The 18,331-nt window shown below is 30.3% G+C and overlaps 2 protein-coding genes, 1 long non-coding RNA gene and 4 other non-coding genes across 9 annotated transcripts; 1 reads left to right on the forward strand and 6 right to left on the reverse strand.

Moving 5' to 3' along the window:
- Positions 1-1,638: 1,638 nt before the first annotated feature.
- On the reverse strand, positions 1,639-1,750 carry LOC130508859 (small nucleolar RNA Z278). Its single transcript, XR_008943043.1, has one exon. It is a non-coding gene; the product is annotated as a small nucleolar RNA Z278 (small nucleolar RNA).
- Positions 1,751-1,779: 29 nt separating this feature from the next.
- Positions 1,780-1,871, reverse strand: LOC130508854 (small nucleolar RNA Z223). The gene has a single exon (XR_008943038.1). It is a non-coding gene; the product is annotated as a small nucleolar RNA Z223 (small nucleolar RNA).
- Positions 1,872-1,914: 43 nt separating this feature from the next.
- On the reverse strand, positions 1,915-2,005 carry LOC130508901 (small nucleolar RNA U36a). Its single transcript, XR_008943085.1, has one exon. It is a non-coding gene; the product is annotated as a small nucleolar RNA U36a (small nucleolar RNA).
- Positions 2,006-2,043: 38 nt separating this feature from the next.
- On the reverse strand, positions 2,044-2,187 carry LOC130508904 (small nucleolar RNA snoR134). Its single transcript, XR_008943088.1, has one exon. It is a non-coding gene; the product is annotated as a small nucleolar RNA snoR134 (small nucleolar RNA).
- A 6,166-nt stretch (positions 2,188-8,353) lies between these two features.
- On the reverse strand, positions 8,354-9,973 carry LOC108841083 (uncharacterized). Of its 3 annotated transcripts, none has more exons than XR_001948053.2 (4): positions 9,833-9,973; positions 9,494-9,707; positions 9,015-9,212; positions 8,354-8,920 (listed from the first exon to the last, which is right to left on the reverse strand). XR_001948053.2 is itself a non-coding variant. In XM_056992613.1 (3 exons), exons 1-3 carry the CDS (start codon positions 9,906-9,908, stop codon positions 9,147-9,149), a joined length of 363 nt encoding a protein of 120 aa, XP_056848593.1. In that variant the 5' UTR covers positions 9,909-9,973; the 3' UTR covers positions 8,947-9,146. The 3 variants fall into 3 exon arrangements, 1 of the variants encoding a protein (XP_056848593.1); XR_008937883.1 differs by having other exon boundaries at positions 8,355-8,925; XM_056992613.1 differs by lacking the exon at positions 8,354-8,920 and having other exon boundaries at positions 8,947-9,212; positions 9,494-9,714.
- A 786-nt stretch (positions 9,974-10,759) lies between these two features.
- LOC108840250 (uncharacterized) lies at positions 10,760-11,994 on the reverse strand. The gene is made up of 2 exons (XR_001947844.2): positions 11,574-11,994; positions 10,760-11,305 (listed from the first exon to the last, which is right to left on the reverse strand). It is a non-coding gene; the product is annotated as an uncharacterized LOC108840250 (long non-coding RNA).
- A 1,448-nt stretch (positions 11,995-13,442) lies between these two features.
- On the forward strand, positions 13,443-15,558 carry LOC108842111 (cytochrome P450 709B1-like). The gene is made up of 5 exons (XM_018614924.2): positions 13,443-13,848; positions 13,933-14,159; positions 14,225-14,469; positions 14,549-14,888; positions 14,971-15,558. The coding sequence occupies exons 1-5, from the start codon at positions 13,563-13,565 to the stop codon at positions 15,397-15,399; spliced, it is 1,527 nt and encodes a 508-aa protein (XP_018470426.2). The 5' UTR covers positions 13,443-13,562; the 3' UTR covers positions 15,400-15,558.
- Positions 15,559-18,331: the final 2,773 nt, after the last annotated feature.

Below are 18,331 nucleotides of genomic sequence, written 5' to 3' on the forward strand. Positions count from 1 at the left end.
CTGCGGTGGAATTCAGCTGTGTTGGCTGGATCAGAAGATTGGTCTCTATGGATGTGGAATGCTGATAAATGAGGCCTGTGACAATCACAGTGTCACTTTGATAAGCACAGCTATGGTATTATTGATGAAATGAAGTGAAATACAATCTCATGTCTCAAAGAGACCTTAAGCCCATACACATGAGATCTCTCTCAGTGTCCCATACAATTTCCCAGAAAATGGCCAATAACAAATTCCTCGGCTCATTATTTGTAGTGTAAACTCAACAAACTTCCCGTCTAAAGTTGTTACTTCACCTCCACGTCATCCATGCTTCTTGATTGGTTCAATGCCCCCTCGCAAAAGAAGCTTGTCCTCAAGCTTCAGTAAAAAGAATGACAAAGATAGTGTCTCTTGATCCTCGTCAGCAGAAAAATAGAGCAAGGAAGTAGTGGCTTGATCCAACTTTTGTAACTTTGTTGAACCAGTGATGTTGCTCCTCATCATCATCATCATCACTACAACGCATATCTCCCGCTTCTCCACTCATAGCATAAACGGAAACCTCACTTCCAAGAGTTCACATCGAAAACCAAAGGTTCAAACATGGTTGCCATTAATAAAGAATGATATCGTATTGTTGACCCGCAACACATGTAACATGAACAGAACTTGGTTGCATCATTTGCGTCTCTGCGTGGAGAACTTGTAGCATGAGGATGAGCTGAATCAATCGTAGCCATTGTAAACTCATGCCGGATGTTACCTTCCGAGGAGTCGTGAATTGTAAAGCCGCGGCGGGTATTAAAAATTTTGTAACCCACCAGTGAAGCACTCACAACCTGCTTGTTCGTAACATGTTTTCTGGTAACGTTGTACGCTAAAAAGAGTTCCAAAAGCAGCTCTAAGTCTTGTATTCTGTTTGAACTTAAACCACCAGTCCTTGCACAACATCAACATTCAACCAATCTGCGGAAAGTTCAAGCAATGGTGCTGGTAGCTTACGAAAACACTTGGTGTAATGTAAATCACCAATTGAGTTCCAATCCATAACGATCACAATCTCAACACGGTGATTAACCGTGATGAGCCCAAATCCAAGAGAAACCTCTTGCGATCCCTTTACCAAGAAAAGTTGTTACTTCTTGTCCACGTCATAACTGCTTCTTGATTGGTTCATCTCAAGTTGATACCGTTAATCTTCTGGTTATGGCATAAAAACTATAGAATTTAAGTTTAGAGAAACAAATTTCCATATAGAGAACCGCTGTACTTGGGTCGGAAAAGGTGTGGTGCTTTCCCGGCCACTTTGACATCAATTGAACTATAATAGACCAAGAAACAAATCCGCATTGAAACAAACCAGTAAAAAATAACAATAATTGAAATATCTATTTGTAAACAAAAGAGAGTTCATCTACTACAGATCATAATGTTTGATTTAATTCAATATCGTTTTACAAAATAACACGAATTGTAAAACATCTATCATTAGTAAAACTAAAAAGCCATTTTTAATGCACACATTATACACCAATCTTAGTTGATCAAGCCAACCAAAAACTTTAATTTTTGCACAATAGGTTAATTTAATATATTAAACGAATTAATAGAAATCACAAAATTAATTGAAAACAGAATAAAAAAAAAAAGAACAAAGCCTCAGTTAGTCCATTAGCATCATAGAAATTGCAGTTTCTGCCAAGGGGTTCTCCCTGAAAACAGGGTCTCAGCTCCACTGCACCTCGCCTAATTGGATTTCCTCATCGGCAACAATTATAAAATTAAATCAAGAATACAAAAAGGCTCAGAGTTTATACAGCTTCTTCTATCAAGAATTTTCTGAAGCAGAACTGGCGTAAAGCTGTTAATTTTAATCATCAATGCCCACAAACAATAAAACAAGAAATACTAAAAGATGAATCAAAAGATGGAAGGCTCATATTAAGAAATTCAACCAATGTTTTCCGATTACTTCATAGAAATGTAAATCTCAGAAGCGCGGATAATTTTGTAATCATAGCCAAACAACTTCGACCATCAACCTAATAAAATCATTAAAACGCATCTAGACATTGCCTTGACACAGTTAAGCCAGTTAAAGATTTCAGACAGAACTGCAACACGAATGGCACCAATCTAGCAGGAGCTTTGGGGCTTAATTCCTCATTAATTTTATCATCAGACTAGCCCGGGAGGCTCCAGCGAAACCTAACTAAGCCCTAACACTAATCTACAAAGAAAGAATCAGTCGTGAGGAGATGGTGGTGATTGCCAAAGGAATTCATATGATTGCTATATATACGGACAAAGAGCATGCGTTTCAATTAAAAACCCTAGTCCAAATTGACGAAACTACCCCGCTATTTTAAAAACTGCCCTTTTCTCTTGGTGACAAAACTGCCCGCTATTTTAATAACGGTTTTTATTATTCAATTGGTGGGCCTTGTTTAAAGCCCGATAATCTCTTCGTTTATTATTTTCGCTTTTCTTAAAACAAGTCAGTTGATGGTTTAATGTAAAACCGAATGTGCCTATTCGTTACCGGTTTGATAGGAAACCGGAGACTTTTATCGTAATTGGGCTTTAGACGAAAGCCCCATAAAATTTTACGGCCCTAAAACCTGTATAAATAATTTTATTATATAAATCTTGGTTTTTCAAAGTTACTATTTAACACGATCGTGACACATGGCAATTATAAATTTAAGATTGTGACATGTGTTAAAATACATATATGTAACTAAAACCAATCTTATCTTTTTTAAAGATTAAACCAAAAATATTTAAAAGACTGTTTAATAATGCTAATTTTCCTTTATTCAAATCCTAATTTAAAAGGTCATAACCAAAACTGTTTAATAATGCTAATTTTCCTTTATTCAAATCCTAATTTAAAAGGTCATAACCAAAAAAAATTGTCATTTAAAAACGATTTAAAAAAAACAATTATTATTAAACCAAAAAATGTAAAAGGCTGATTGATGCTATTTTTTATTCAAATCTTAGTTAAAAAGTCATAAACCAAAAAAAACTTATTATATAAAAATAAAGATGTAAAATACTTTTTAATGCTAATTTTCCTGTATTCAAATCCTAATTAAGAAGTTCATAACCCAAAAAATATTATTTACATATAAAAACAATTTAAAAAGTAAAAGTAAATAAAAAGTAAAGATATCTATGAAAGAAATAATAAACAACTGTAAAGAAATATTAAATGCTAATTTTTCTTTTTTAGAAAAAGTGAAAGATTGTTTAATGTTAATTTTACTTAATTCAAACTATAATTAAAAAGATCATAACCCTAATGACAAAAAAAAGATCATAACCCAAGAGGAACAATGATTATTCACATCTATATATAGAACTAAGCTCTCTCATATTTGTTCACACAACCAAAAATAAGTGTTGCTTCAAGAAATATACAAGGTTGGGTTGTGATTATGGTTATTGTTGTGTTTGTCCTATTTTTACTGACTTTTAGTTGTGATTATGCTTATTTAATACGTTTATTTATGTTGTGTTGGATGACATAACGATTGATGTTATGCTATTATTTCTCTGTGTTTTAACTATGTTTATTTATTATGACTATTTACCAGGAATTTTCAAGAAACAATGGCTTCAGCATATAGCTGTAAACTGGGCGAGTCCATGTCCATTAGCCCGTATCCATTTGTCCATTTATTGTTTGTGGACAAAGAGTGACCATGTCCATTAGAACCATGTCCATTAAGAACCATATCCACTAAAACCCATATTTTTATGGGCTGCCATAGAGTCCATAATAGACCATATAAGAAAACTTTAGATTTTAATTTATAAGCCTATAATTTATAAGCCTATAATTATATATACAAGTTCATAAAATTAAAATTAATCCATAAATACAACAATTTTGGTTTTGGCAAGAAAACTTGATTTTGCGGTTTTAACGGAAAATTCGATTTTACGATTTTGGCGGGAAAACCTGATTTTCTGGTTATGGCGGGAAATCCCGATTTTGCGGTTTTGGTAGGAAAACTCGATTTTGCAGTTTTGACGGGAAAATCGATTTTGCGGTTTTGGCCGGAAAACCCGATTTTATGGGTTTAAGTTCAGCAAGTTATTTAACAAGTTAAGATGATGCTGAAGTTCAGCAAGTTATTTAACTCTAGACCAGTTGAATAAAAAAACGTCATTACCGTCGTACCGTAGTACCTCTTACTAGAAAGTGGGAGGCCAGAAATTCAATAAATTCAAAAACATATGCATAATGAATCCTAAAACTATTTTTTTAAAAAAATATTATTTTATATTCTTTATAAAATTAAAACAACAAATAAAACCCGTGAAATGCTAATTTTCCTTTTTAAAAAAAGTGAAAGACTGTTTACTGTTAATTTTAATTAATTCAAACTCTAATTAAAAAGATCATAACCCTGATGACAAAAAAATTGATTGCGACATGTATCAATAAATTTTAAAATTGTGACATGTGTCAAAATATGATACAATTATTTTTTAAGGATTTAAAAGAGATTAAGAAAAAGGAAAATTCTCATTACAAAAACAGTCTTTTAAAGTTATACTAGATTAGGACCCGCCTTAAATGGCGGAAATTGATTTGTCAAATTTCAATTAATAATATATGGTATATATAATATGTGTATATAATATTATATATATTTTGTGTAACATTTATATATATATACATATTAGACATATATATATAATATTTTATTAATATATATAGAATTTAATAGTGTTATAATTTGTGTTGTACTTGTTATTAGTTTGTATTTAATCTTCTTTCATTTTTAGTATAATAATTTGCCTTGTCACACCTTTTACCTTTTAACTTATACACATAGTTATGCCTTTTTTCAAAAAAAAACTTATACACATAGTCTCGTAAAATGTAATATATAAAAAACATATTTAAAAAAATCTAGTGACCATATGCCACCATTATTCGGTTGATTGAACAAAAAAAATCATGTTCTTGCATAACTGTGTATGTTGTGATATGATGTAAGTGAAGAGTAAATATATGGAAGTAAAGTTAGTGATACGAACATGAGCCTATGTTGGTCTATGCCACAATTATTTGGTTTTTGGAAGATCAATGAGCATAGGCATACACGATCTTTGTATGCTTACGTTGTAAATGAGTCGGATATTTTTTTCTCTTATGTCTGGAATGATATGGAACTCGTTGATTTAAGAGTGGTTCAGTTTTATATGATCTAATTATATTAAGAGATTAACCAAAAATATTATAAAAGTGTTACTGGTTAGGTTTAACTAATCTATGTTGGTTAAGATTTGGTTTAATTTAAGTTGGTAGGTTGCATTGTATAGGAGGCATGATATATTTTAGCAACAACTATAAAAGGGTCCAAAATTTAAATGAGAACTTCAAATAGTAGATAATCCCTAAATTAATAGATTAGATTTTAGGATTTCATATTTTAAAAAAGGAAAGTTACAAAATTACCATTTTTATTATTTTACATTATATATTTTTAAATTTATGATAGTAATTTTCATTTTTTAAAAAAATTATAAACAAGAAATAATTGTAAAAATATATTTTAAATAATTATTTATTTGTTAATATTTTTTAAAAAAAATTGTGTTATGTGTAAAAAAACGATACAATTCTCTTTTCTTTATGATTTAAAAGAGGTTTAGAAGAAAAAAGTTCATTACAAAATAGTATTTTATGGTTCTTTTGAAGATTTTATAAAAATTACTATTATATTATTTTTACAAGTACATATTGTTAAAAAATTGATCGTAATTTGTTTTTTAAGCCTAAACAAAAAATAATAATTGTAAAAAGCTATTTGAAAAATAATTAGTTTTATTAAAAGTTTTTTTTTTTATTAAAGAAAGATAATTATAAAAGATAAATATTAACTTTCAAGAAACAAATATTAAACAAAACCGAATTATAAAATCCAACAAGTACAATAAGTGATTTAATAAAAAATAACTATTAAATAAATAATATTCTTTTTAAAGTCTAAACTAAAGAAAATTGTAAAAGTACTCTTATTAATTTCTTATAATTAACTAACTTTCCTTTTTAATATATAATTGTATGTTAAAGAATTATGACAAAAGAACTACAAATATTTCACATCTTTTTTTTGTCAACACAAATATTCCACATCTATATTTAGGTTTAATTTCCACATATTTTTCTTTACAAAACACAATAATATTGATGTGAAATATATTACATGAGTATTTTCTGTAAATTTCTTTATACAACTCAATTTTTATCATCGTTGTTACATCTTATGATGCTAACATATTTTTTTAACTATGAGGTTGTTGTTGTACATGAGTATGTGTGAATATGATTAACTAAATATAGTTTTTTTTGTAAAAACCAATTTATGTGTATAAAAATCTTAAAGAGAAATTAGTTATAAAATAATTAATTTTCCTTTTCCAAATTCTAAATAAAACAAAAATGTAAAATTAATTTTTATTTTCTTATTACTAAATAACTTTCGTTTTTAATAATTTTGTGTTAAAAATTTATAAATCAAAAATAACTTCAAATATTTCACTTGATATCACTATAACATATGTCGATTAAAAAATTAGATTGTGAATGTATTAATAAAAATCTGTCATTACTTTAAAAATGTAAAAAATATTACTGATACTGAAAAAAACAATTTTGAAAATGGCAAATTTTAAAAATGGCAAAATAGTTAATATTAAATTGAAATAATTATTTCATAGTAATTTTATTTTTCTAAATCCTAGACAAAATATAATTGTAAATTATTATGTAATATTAATTTCTTTTTCTAAAACCCTAAAACACTGTAAAAGAATATTTGATAGTTGTTTTCTTTTTTTTCTTAAAACAAAAATCCTAAACAAGAGATATTTGTATCATATTTTTAAGTCATAACAAAAGAGAACTGTAAAAACTTATTTGATAAAACATTTTAATAAAGAATTTGATGATGAACATGATACTAAAAATTATTAATTTAAAAAAGAAGTGTAAAATTAGTATTGATAGAAATTGTAAAAAAAAGAGTAATTTTAAAATTATTTATTAGTAACTAGAAATAATTATTTTATAGCAATTTATTTATTTCTAAAATTCTAAAGAGAAGATAATTGTATAAGGTTATATAATAGTAATTTTCTATTTCTAAAATCCAAATCAAAATGTAAAGGAGTATTCAATATTATTTTTTATTTTTTATTGTAAATAAAAAGGATATTTATAAAATATAACATTTTCCTTTTTTTTAAATCCTAGAAAAATAAAAATTTAAAAACTTATTAAATAAAACATTAGATTAGTACATAAGAAAATGTATAATGTTATCATTTACTTGATTGACGTTATTTGACTTTCAAGTTTTCTTATTTTTTATTCAATTTCTTATTTTGGGTTGTGTTCAATTCAAAAATTTAGGTATAATGTTTTTTCTTATCCAAATAGAAAATTGATAACAATTCATTTATGTACCATTATTATAAAATACAAATTTTAACTTGAATTTATGTTTGTAAATTATTTTTTTAGTTATAAAATAAATCTCACACGACATATGCAAATCAATCATAAAACTATAATAAAATGATTATTATTTTATGTTTTCTATTAAATTAAAATATCAAACAAAACCGTTGCAACGCAACGGGCTCATATCTAGTTAAATATAAAGAAAGCCACCTCTCCTCTCTTGCTTCTTTTTCTCAACGATGGTTCTGGAAACTTCTTTTGAAAGCTCTCTCCCGCGAAGTAGTTATGGCGAAGACGAAGACGATCACCAACCGCGTTTCTCTCGTCCTCCTCCTGCTAGAGATGGCACTACCAGTTGTTCACTGTTTTGATACGGGTCATGGACTGGTGTTTTATGTTTTGTTTCTTTCTTGTTTTCATTTGGAGAGAGAGAGAGAGAGAGAGAGAGAGAGAGAGAGAGAGAGAGAGAGAGAGAGAGAGAGAGAGAGAGAGAGAGAGAGAGAGAGAGAGTCTTGTTAGCAAAACCTTGTTGTGAAGGAAGATTCTTGTTTTGGAATATAAGTAAATTCTGACACTTATAAATTTTCCAGTGTACCCTAAAGGCCAGTGTTTCCTATCATAATGGCCTCCATTTTTGCATCTCGAGTGTTACATAGGATGGGGGTTTGGAATACTCGAACCTCTCCATATGTTTTAAGTTTATGGAAAACATATGTATACTTCTTTATCCCCTTGTAAACCTTTTTAAAGGCCCCATGTTTTGATACTGTTCAGTCACTAAACCGGTTTGTGGATCTTGATTTATCGAGTAATGTGACTGTAGTAACGAAGATAAGCAGTTCATGTTTCACCTAATCTGTTGGGGAATTTCAAAATGCTTTCTTTGCATACACTATGGTAATCTCTTCTCAGTATGCTTATGATGTTGCTTTGTTGAGTTTGCTTATAGTAATGATGAGAAGTATTTTTTTACTAGTCATTTGAAAACTAATGTATACTTATGATGAAAAATATACAAGTAGTTTTCTGAATGTGGGATTGGTGATTAAATCTTTTATACTGTAGACTGTGCAAGATAAGAATAATGATGCAGTTTATGCCAACATGGCTGAGATAGCTAGTACCCTTTCCGACCCAAGTAAGTTGATTTTTCATATGGAGATTTGTTTCTCTAAACTTAATGCTATAGTTCTGAAGTCATAACCAGAAGACTAATGCTTTTTTTTTGTTAATTAGGTACAACCTTGCAGAGATCCTTTGGTAAATGTTAACTATTTGCCTTTCTGAGTTTTGTTATGAAGAGGATGGTATACATGGAGAGATGACAAGGGATTTTGATATATTCCAGATTTCCAGGTTCGAAGATAACCTTCGCCGAGAAGGCTTTGGTTTGCCGAACAGATCGAAGTTGAAGAAAGAGGAGGTAATCTTCTGTGGTAATAAGATAACCTTTTCTGAAAAAGACCCATAGAAGAGATAAAGCTCTTTGCCTCTTTGGTGTCTATAACTTGTGATACAATGCAACATAATAACTTCTCATTACCTTAAATATATTTATGTGATGTAAGATTTCTCGGTGACTCCAGACACTAAGTCATATCCTTTCGCTAGCAAAGACTGCAATTGCAAAGACATTTTACAAACAAAAACTTAGGTGATTACACTAGGTTTATACTCAGGTGCTTTTTGTGCAACTACGAAGAACTTCATCCTGGTAGGCTTTATGCTCCGATGTTTTCACCTGTAATAGAGTAAATCAGCAAGTAAAAAAAAAAGATCATGAACTCTTGAAGAAAATCTTAGAATAGATTTTACAAATCGGTTTACAAAAGGCTCTTATGCTAATGAACCGGTTTGAATTGGCTGGAACTGGAATCCAGGTTAAGAAGGATTCAATGGTTAGACTGAACCGAGCTTCTCTAAACAAAGGGTATGTACTTTACCATGTATATGACCGAATCTTGTTTTTTTATTACAAATCAAGTACACTCTAACTTGAGACAATAAGCAACAACAGACAACCTTAGGATCTCTTAAGCGGATGATATAACGTGAGGAGGGGGTTAGGCTATAGAAGGCACGTGATAGTATTTGCCTTTGCACAAGCACTTGTAGACGACAGGACAAGCCTCGGACTCTGAGGCGGAGCACTTGGAGCTGACCATAACGAGCTTGCATGGTGTACATGGTCCACACGCGTGCGAGCAGTCCGGTATGCTTGACCCACTTGCCACATCTACAACCTCGCAATAAAAATAAATAACCAAATAATCACTCGTCAACAAAGACTTAAGATACAGTATAATTAATACTTCTGATCGTCTTTAATATTGAGTTATGTTACTGCCAAATAATACTCACAATCCAGTCGGAAACTATTAGTACTAACAAAGAGATTGAGAAGAAGAAGAATCGCGAATAAAGATAACAATTTCATTTGAAATTTTTTATTTATGATTTAGGTTCTCATATAAAAACTTTTCTGAATGGTAGAAAATGTTATGAAAAGATGAAGATAAGTTAGGATATATAACGTGAGTGAGAGTAACATTTAAAAGAAATAGTATTAGATTCACATGATTCATCCTTTTCTTTTCAAAAGGCTTTCACATTCTTTGATCCTTATCCGTTAATCTGAATCTTCTTATTGTTTGGTTCTTATTTCTAGATTCATATTTTAACAATACAGTGGCATATATATGAACTTATGTGAAGGTACATATATCTATGACGACTCATTCTCATCAAGTCCTACCTGCCATCAAGTGTGACTCCTTGAGAACTTGCTATTAATGAAGTCCTCACTCTTTGTTACAACCACATAGGATCACTCTCATTTACTTCCAAGTTCAACATAACCGTTTTAGCATTTTTCACATGAATTGCTGCTAAAATATAACTATTACTCTCTCTTTTTCTTTTTATTTGATGTTTTAAGTTAATAAATAAAGATTAAAAAGTTAACAAATTCTAATAAAATTTATCTCGCTTACAGAAAGATATCACTAAATAATGGGGGTGATTGGTTTAATCTAAAAGATATGTCCAATTAGGTTTTAGTTCTTTGACGTCTTCTTCTTCGTGTGACCTTCCACTTAGAAACATGGTGACTTACAACTGCATCTTCAATATATCTTTAGTTTTAAAAACTTTCTCGTAATCTTTACGTAATCAGCCAACCCAAAATGACCTTTATTCCACGGTAGTCTTTGGTTTCTAAAACTAAGCCTTGATCACCACAATCACCGTGAACCGTTGTTGGTTTCTAAAACTACGCCATATGAGGAATTTTATTTTGTAGAGTTTTAACTTTATTTTGAAAAAAGAACTTTTTAAAGTCTGGAACCTGGACGCAGTTATGATTCATAACATATGCTACACAAAACAGTAGAAATATTAAAAGCAATTGCTAAGAGTCAATAACTGAACCGTTTGCAAACAAATAGTCCTGAAATGACCAAACCAAGAACCGAGAAGGCTCCTTGCCTTGAACGCCAAAACTCAATCCACGTCAGTGGTCTTCTGATTTCAGACAACACCATACTGAACTGTTGGTTGAGGTGGTCGAGATCTCCATTATTCTCGACCACGACATCAGCCTTGCATCTCTTCAAATCCAACGACATCTGAGCCATCACTCTGTTTCCGGATGAAAACACCTGAAGCATGAATCATTGCTGCGAATGAAAACACCTGCGCAAACCAACATTTTCTTCAACCATCTGAAGATTCGACAAAAAGCAGCTATTATTCATGCTTCTGTTCTGAATTGGTGTTCTCCCAACTTCGTACAAGCGCCGAGGATACATTCTAATGGCAGAAGATGAAGCCATCCTGCGATAAACAACAAACACAATCGGTTACAGTCAGTACAAGTGTTGCTGTCTTAAGTAGAAACAAAGGTTTAAAACAAAAAAAACAATATCAAATAGACAACCTTTGTGCTCAATTATTAAAAAAAAAAAACAAATTACGTGTTTGGATTTAACATCAGAGGAAAAGGGGATTTGGGAAATAGGGTTTTCAAAATTAAAAATCCAATCAATCAAATAGTGTTAACAAAAAGAACAACAAACAAGATTAAAATGGATTTCTGACTTACAAGTTTAAGTTTCTGGGAATTGTATGCGGTGGTATGGAATTAGGGTTTCTCTCTCGCAACAAACATGAATACGAGATGTGGGGTTTTCGAAATCGAAGGCGTCCGTGACTTGGAGGTGGTGACGGAGAAGGAGTTGCCTGAGATCGGAGATGAGCGTAGGAGAAGAAGAAGAAGTCGCAAGTTTTTTTCTCTGTCGACAGTTTAAGCGAGAGAGAAAGAGAAGTGAAGATTTCTATTTTTCTTACAATTAAAATTTTATTCATATTAATAAAATAAAATGGCAAAACAGTGAATAATGAGGTTTAGACTGGTTTTTTGGTATTTTTGTGTCCCTTGTAAGTTATTCTAGTAAATACATAAATATATGAGTTACTCTAGTCATTATATGTATGATTAGAGTTAATCTGAGTAATTTCTCTTTTTTTTTATAAAGAAGATCTATAAATTAAGATATAAAATGTTAAAACTTATCGATCAAAAAAAATGTTAAAACTTTAATTATGTTTTTAATTTAAGATCTATAATCTCAAACAACGTGGACCTAGTGATAAATGGACTTCAGTTAAAGTTTTGGTTTTTACCCTGGGTTTGATTCTTTTTTGCCATCTAACCATGTTTTATTGGTGGAATAATTGTGTATACGAATACAAGATTTTGTGAGATTAGTCTTTGAGTTTAGAAAACATCTGGGATGACTATGGTTATCAATAATAATAATAATAATAATTTCAAAAGAAAATTACACATATATAAGTGGAGGTGGAGCTATCAACTTTTGAACTTATTTGAGACAGTGCAGATTGCTTTCATGTGTTATTTTTATATACTTTCACATTTCTTGCACACATATATAAGTGGAGGTGGAGCTATCAACTTTTGAACTTATTTGAGACAGCGCAGATTGCTTTCATGTGTTATTTTTATATACTTTCACATTTCTTGCATTGCTGGCCGTTGTTTATTTACTTTTTATGCACATTTTATTTGTTGGCCGTTGTTTTTACCCTGGGTTTGATTCTTTTTGGCCATCTAACCATGCCTTATTGATGGAATAGTTGTATATACGAATACAAGATTTTGTGAGATTAGTCTTTGAGTTTAGAAAACATCTGGCATGACTATGGTTATCAATAATAACAATAATAATAATAATAATAATAATAATAATAATAATAATTTCAAAAGAAAATTACACATATATAAGTGGAGGTGGAGCTATCAACTTTTGAACTTATTTGAGACAATGCAGATTGCTTTCATGTGTTATTTTTATATACTTTCACATTTCTTGCACACATATATAAGTGGAGGTGGAGCTATCAACTTTTGAACTTATTTGAGACAGTGCAGATTGTTTTCATGTGTTATTTTTATATACTTTCACATTTCTTGCATTGTTGGCCGTTGTTTATTTACTTTTCATGCACTTTTTATTTGCTGGCCGTTGTTTTTACCCTGGGTTATGATTTTTTTTGGCCATCTAACCATGTCTTATTGGTGGAATAATTGTGTATACGAATACAAGATTTTGTGAGATAATTAGTCTTTGAATTTAGAAAACATCTGGGATGATTATGGTTATCAATAATAATAATAACAATAATTTCAAAAGAAAATTACACATATATAAGCGGAGGTGGAGCTATCAAATTTTGAACTTATTTGAGACAGTGCAAGTGCAGATTGCTATCATGTGTTATTTTTATATACTTTCACATTTCTTGCATTGCTGGCCGTTGTTTATTTACTTTTCATGCACATTTTATTTAATTAATTACTTCTGTCTCAAAATGAAAATAAGTAGACGTGTATGTGGCTTACTTCATGTTTAAAACAGAAACTGACTAATTGGCCTCACTTATTTCTCAAATTCAAACGTAGACGTTATCTATGCATGTCATTATATAGTGTAGATCGAACATAAAATATACTACACCAACAATTACACACTCAACAAGCACAAAAACAAAAACACGTTTTGTTCTTACAATGCAGCTCATAGTCCCGATTAATCCTATCTTAGCACTCCTTCTTTTGCTTCTTGTTGGTCTCAAGATCTACAACGCTTTGATGATCCTTGTTTGGCAGCCATTTGTGTTGACCAGAAGATTTAAGAAACAAGGAATCTCAGGTCCAAAATACAGATTCTTGTACGGAAACCTCGTGGAGATAAACAAGATGAAGAGAGAAGCTCAGCTTTCAGTCCTTGATCAAATCTCCCATGATATTTTTCCTCGTATTTTTCCTCATTATCAGCAATGGATATCTCAATACGGTGCCGTTTCTTCTAGTTTAATCTCTCTGTTCATCTTTATATTTTTGTAATGAATGCGTAACGCACAAGTTTATCTATTATTAGGAGAGGCATTTCTTTACTGGGACGGAACAGAGCCGAGACTAACCATCTCAGATCCTGAACTTGTGAAACAAGTCTTGTCGAGCAAGTCAGGTTTCTTTACTAGATCGAAGATAAGACCCGAGTTCCTTAAACTTGTCGGCAGTAAAGGACTTGTGTTTCTCGAAGGTGCTGACTGGGCTCGTCATAGAAGAATCTTGAACCCTGCTTTCTCCCTCGATAGGCTCAAGGTCTTTATATCCTTCTTTCTCAAGTTGATTTTGATAGTAATTAATATAATCATATTATTGATCAGGTCATGACAAAAGTGGTGGTGGATTGCACACTGAGGATGTTAGATGAGTGGAGTGAAGACAAAACAGAGAAACTGATTATGAAAAAGGAGATGAACAGAGAATTTCATAGATTAACGGCTGATATTATAGCAACCGCTGCTTTTGGAAGCAGTTATGCCCAAGGAATTGAAGTGTTTAGAACACAAAAAGAGCTTATAGAGTGTTGTGTTATCTCTCTCACTAACATTTTTATCCCTGGAACCCAGTAAGTAAATTGATTTTTTTTTTTTTTTAACTTCTCTGTTCAGACAAATTTTTTAGTCTTGCTTTTCTTGTGTCCCAAGGTACCTTCCTACGCCTTTAAATTTCCGGATATGGAAGCTGGATAAGAAAATGAAGAACTCAGTCAAGAAAATCGTAGATTCGAGACTAAAATCAAAACCAGATTATGGAGAAGATCTTCTTGGAATCATGTTGAAATCTTCCCTGAGCATTGAAGAGATAATTGATGAGTGCAAGAGTTTCTTCTTTGCAGGCTACGAAAATAACTCGAATCTATTGACATGGACAACGATGTTGCTGAGCTTGCACCAAGATTGGCAGGAGAAACTCAGAGAAGAGATTTTCAAAGAATGTGGTAAAGACAAAACCCCAGATTCAGACACTTTCTCCAAACTCAAACTGGTAAACCTAATTAAAGCTTACTTGTGATCCAAGAGAGAGCTTCTTGCGGCTTAAGAAAACATGTTTTTATTTTGTCTTGTAGATGAACATGGTGTTCATGGAGTCGCTTCGCTTGTACGGACCAGTACCATTTACATCCCGACAAACATCAAAAGATTTGACGCTAGGACACCTAGAGATTCCCAAGGGCACAACCCTAATTTTTCCGCTCATGAAGATGCATAGCGACAAGGTCATTTGGGGATCCGACGCCGACAAATTCAACCCTCTGCGATTCGAAAACGGTGTTTCTAAAGCCGCTAATCACCCAAACGCTCTCGTCTCTTTTTCAATAGGGCCAAGGGCTTGCATTGGCCAAAACTTTGCCATGATTGAAGCCAAGACCGTACTCACCATGATCCTTCAACGGTTCCGGCTTAACCTCTCCTGCGAGTATAAGCATGCCCCGGTGGATCATATCACTTTACTGCCTCAGTACGGCTTACCCCTAGTGCTTCAGCCTCTGGATTGATCTGATGTCTAAATGAACCTATCAATCTCAAATTGGGAGCTTTTTGGGCTAAGCTATTACTGTAGCGTGCTTTAACCGGCTTTACGGGTTATGTGCTACACTGCTAGTTGATATTGCATACCAGCTGTTGATAATAATGAAACGTAGAATGTTACTATCTCATCCGATAAATAGCTAATCACACATAGCCCTCCGTCTTTGTCCGAACCGATCAAGCCGAACCGAACCAAAATTTCTGGTTTTCGGTTTGGTTATGGTCTTAATTTCGGTTTAGTTGGGTAGGGTTTTGAAGATTGGTTTGGTCCAGTTTTGATTTTTTTCTTTTGAAAAAAACAAAAAACCCGAAAATAACCAAAAATAAACCAAAACCGAATCAAATTAACCGAAAAATAAACCAAAACCCAATCAAATTGGTTAGATATGGTATATATATATATAATAACTTAAGTTCATTGTATGAGAAATAATAGGAAGTTAAATAAATATAATGACCAACCTAGAGTATTTGTAAGTAGATAAAAAATGCTTATGTTTTAATAGTATTGATAGATTTATTGTCAATATGAGTGCTCTATCTATAGTGTTCATAGATATAATTTTATTCCCTAATTTTTTTGTTAATATTATAATCGAGATTTAGGTTAGGAATATACTCTCGTTAACGTATTAGTTAAAAATATAAAAACTAAATCTTAATTTCGAAAATATATTTCTGAGAGGTTTGACAAACTATACTTTTGTCAGATCTCAATTTTAAACAAAAATTTTGGTTGGAAGCTTTCCATATACGAAACTTGGTTGTTATTATCTTCTGAGAAATTAAGAATATGATATACCAGAGATTTAAGGGAATATTTTAGAATACAGTTCTAACAAATACTAAAAAAAATATCATTTGAATTATTTAAGGAATATATTAGAAAATAAATAAGAATTTTTAGATTTTGTATATAAAGGCTGAGGAAGATTGGGTATATAAATCAAGAAAACATTTTTACATATTGTAAGGAGAAGTAACACATATGAATGTGTAGATTTGATGAGTATGTCGTGTTGACACATCTGCAGAATGGATGAACGATGTATTACAAAGGTAAATAGTCGTCTATTGTTTAAGATGACTAGACTTTGTACCGCACGTCCGTGCAGTTAACTTTTCATTTTTGTAATTTTTGAATAAAAAAATTATATGGTTTTTTTCTATTACTAAACTAATGCATTATTTTATATTAAAACTGTGATGAGATTATATATAAATTTTTCAACATATTTTCTCATAATTAAAAATCAAATTAAACTTATTATTAATTTTTTAGTATCTTAAATGAATTAAAAAATTAAAGATTTCGAATAGCATATTTTGTAAATAGCAGTTAAAGAAATGTTAGCTATATTCTATTCTATTTTTTATATAATAAATTTTATATAATATAATGCTGTAACTTTAAGATAAATAAATAGATAATATAGAGTTGTAGATATAAAAGTTTAACATATATTAACAATTTTATTTTATTTTATCTAAAAATATAACATAATTTACAAATTTTATTCCTTTTAAACGATAATAACATTCTAATCTTTTGAAATGGTGAATGCTATTTTATTTATTTATTTAAATTAAATTATCTAAAAAAACATTTTTACCAATTTAATATCATTTCATATTTAATTTATATAATACTTCTTTTTAATATATAATAGACAATAATTATAAAATTTATAAAAAATAGCATATAATTTTATTTTATTCGGTTTGATAATATTATTTTAAAAAATTAGTTATAATAATATTATATTACTAATTACGAAATTATTTAATTTATTAATTTAAAAGACATTTAAAATTTTTGGTAAGATCTTGTTAGTTTTTTCTCAACAGATTTGTAATTTAATATCTTTATAACTATTAAGATGTTTAGAAATATTATATATTCAATAGATTAATATAAATAATTAAATATATGTAATTAAGGAAATGAATCTATTACGATATTTTTATGGTAGATAAAATAGTACTTCTCTTTTAATAGAGAAAATGCTTAATCAATTACTTTAGTGTGTTATATTTTTCTATAACCAAATTATATTTATTTTAATGAAAATAGGAATAGGTCTAAAACTTAAATATCAGCTAGTAAGTTAGGTCTAAAATAGGAATAGGTCATAAACATTAGACAATATAGTAGACATATCAAATTTTCCAATTAATATAGTAAAATAGGACTTTAAATTAATAAATTATATTGTTTTCCAATTTCCACTAAATCCGACTTGATAAATTTATTGCCAAAATCTCTATTTTCCAATAAGGTGAAATTAAATAATTTATTCAAATGATCAATCCAATAGGTTTGGAATTCATATAGTATTTGTAAATGTGACAATAAGAGAAGATACTTTTAAAAAGTTCTCAAACTCCTAATTCAATAAGCTCCCCCCCCCCCCACATAGTTTTTTCATACAAACCATTATCTAAAACAAAAGAACACTTTATTTAGGTTTTATGAATAATAAATCCAGTAGCATATTCCACTATTTTCTTCTCACTTTTGGCAAATATGGCTATTTTATAAACCAATCTTTAAAATATCATTTTATAAAAAAGAAAGAAAATAAAGTTCTCATACTTCTACATACATAGAAACAAAATTTATTTTGGTAATTTAAAAAATAAAATAGTTAAACTAAATGTTAAAGCACATTATTTCTAGAGATATTAGGTTCCATATACACGATTTTAGCCTAAATTAGGTAACTATCCTGTGAACTATTCAATTTTCCATAATCCAATAATACCCCTATATCTAGTGACATCCTATCCTATATTTAGATTCTTCCCGTTGAAGGCATAAAAAAACAAGAGATAAAATAATATGAAAACGAAAAGAAGACTAACCAAATAACAAAGATAAGACACATAGCTTAATTT

The sequence above is a fragment of the Raphanus sativus genome, chromosome 2 (assembly GCF_000801105.2).
Source record: "Raphanus sativus cultivar WK10039 chromosome 2, ASM80110v3, whole genome shotgun sequence".
Lineage (NCBI taxonomy): Eukaryota > Viridiplantae > Streptophyta > Magnoliopsida > Brassicales > Brassicaceae > Raphanus > Raphanus sativus.

What these genes read in the sequence shown, in the direction of transcription:
- LOC108841083 (XM_056992613.1), bottom strand. Translation starts at nt 9,908, where the DNA reads ATGAAATTGTTATCTTTATTCGCGATTCTTCTTCTTCTCAATCTCTTT. An exon ending in TAATAGTTTCCGACTGGATT is followed by an intron (nt 9,715 to 9,832) that starts GTGAGTATTATT and finishes TTTTATTGCGAG; the next exon opens with GTTGTAGATGTGGCAAGTGG. An exon ending in TCCGCTTAAGAGATCCTAAG is followed by an intron (nt 9,213 to 9,493) that starts GTTGTCTGTTGT and finishes ACTCTATTACAG; the next exon opens with GTGAAAACATCGGAGCATAA.
- LOC108842111 (XM_018614924.2), top strand. Translation starts at nt 13,563, where the DNA reads ATGCAGCTCATAGTCCCGATTAATCCTATCTTAGCACTCCTTCTTTTG. An exon ending in TCTCCCTCGATAGGCTCAAG is followed by an intron (nt 14,160 to 14,224) that starts GTCTTTATATCC and finishes ATTATTGATCAG; the next exon opens with GTCATGACAAAAGTGGTGGT. An exon ending in ATTTTTATCCCTGGAACCCA is followed by an intron (nt 14,470 to 14,548) that starts GTAAGTAAATTG and finishes TTGTGTCCCAAG; the next exon opens with GTACCTTCCTACGCCTTTAA.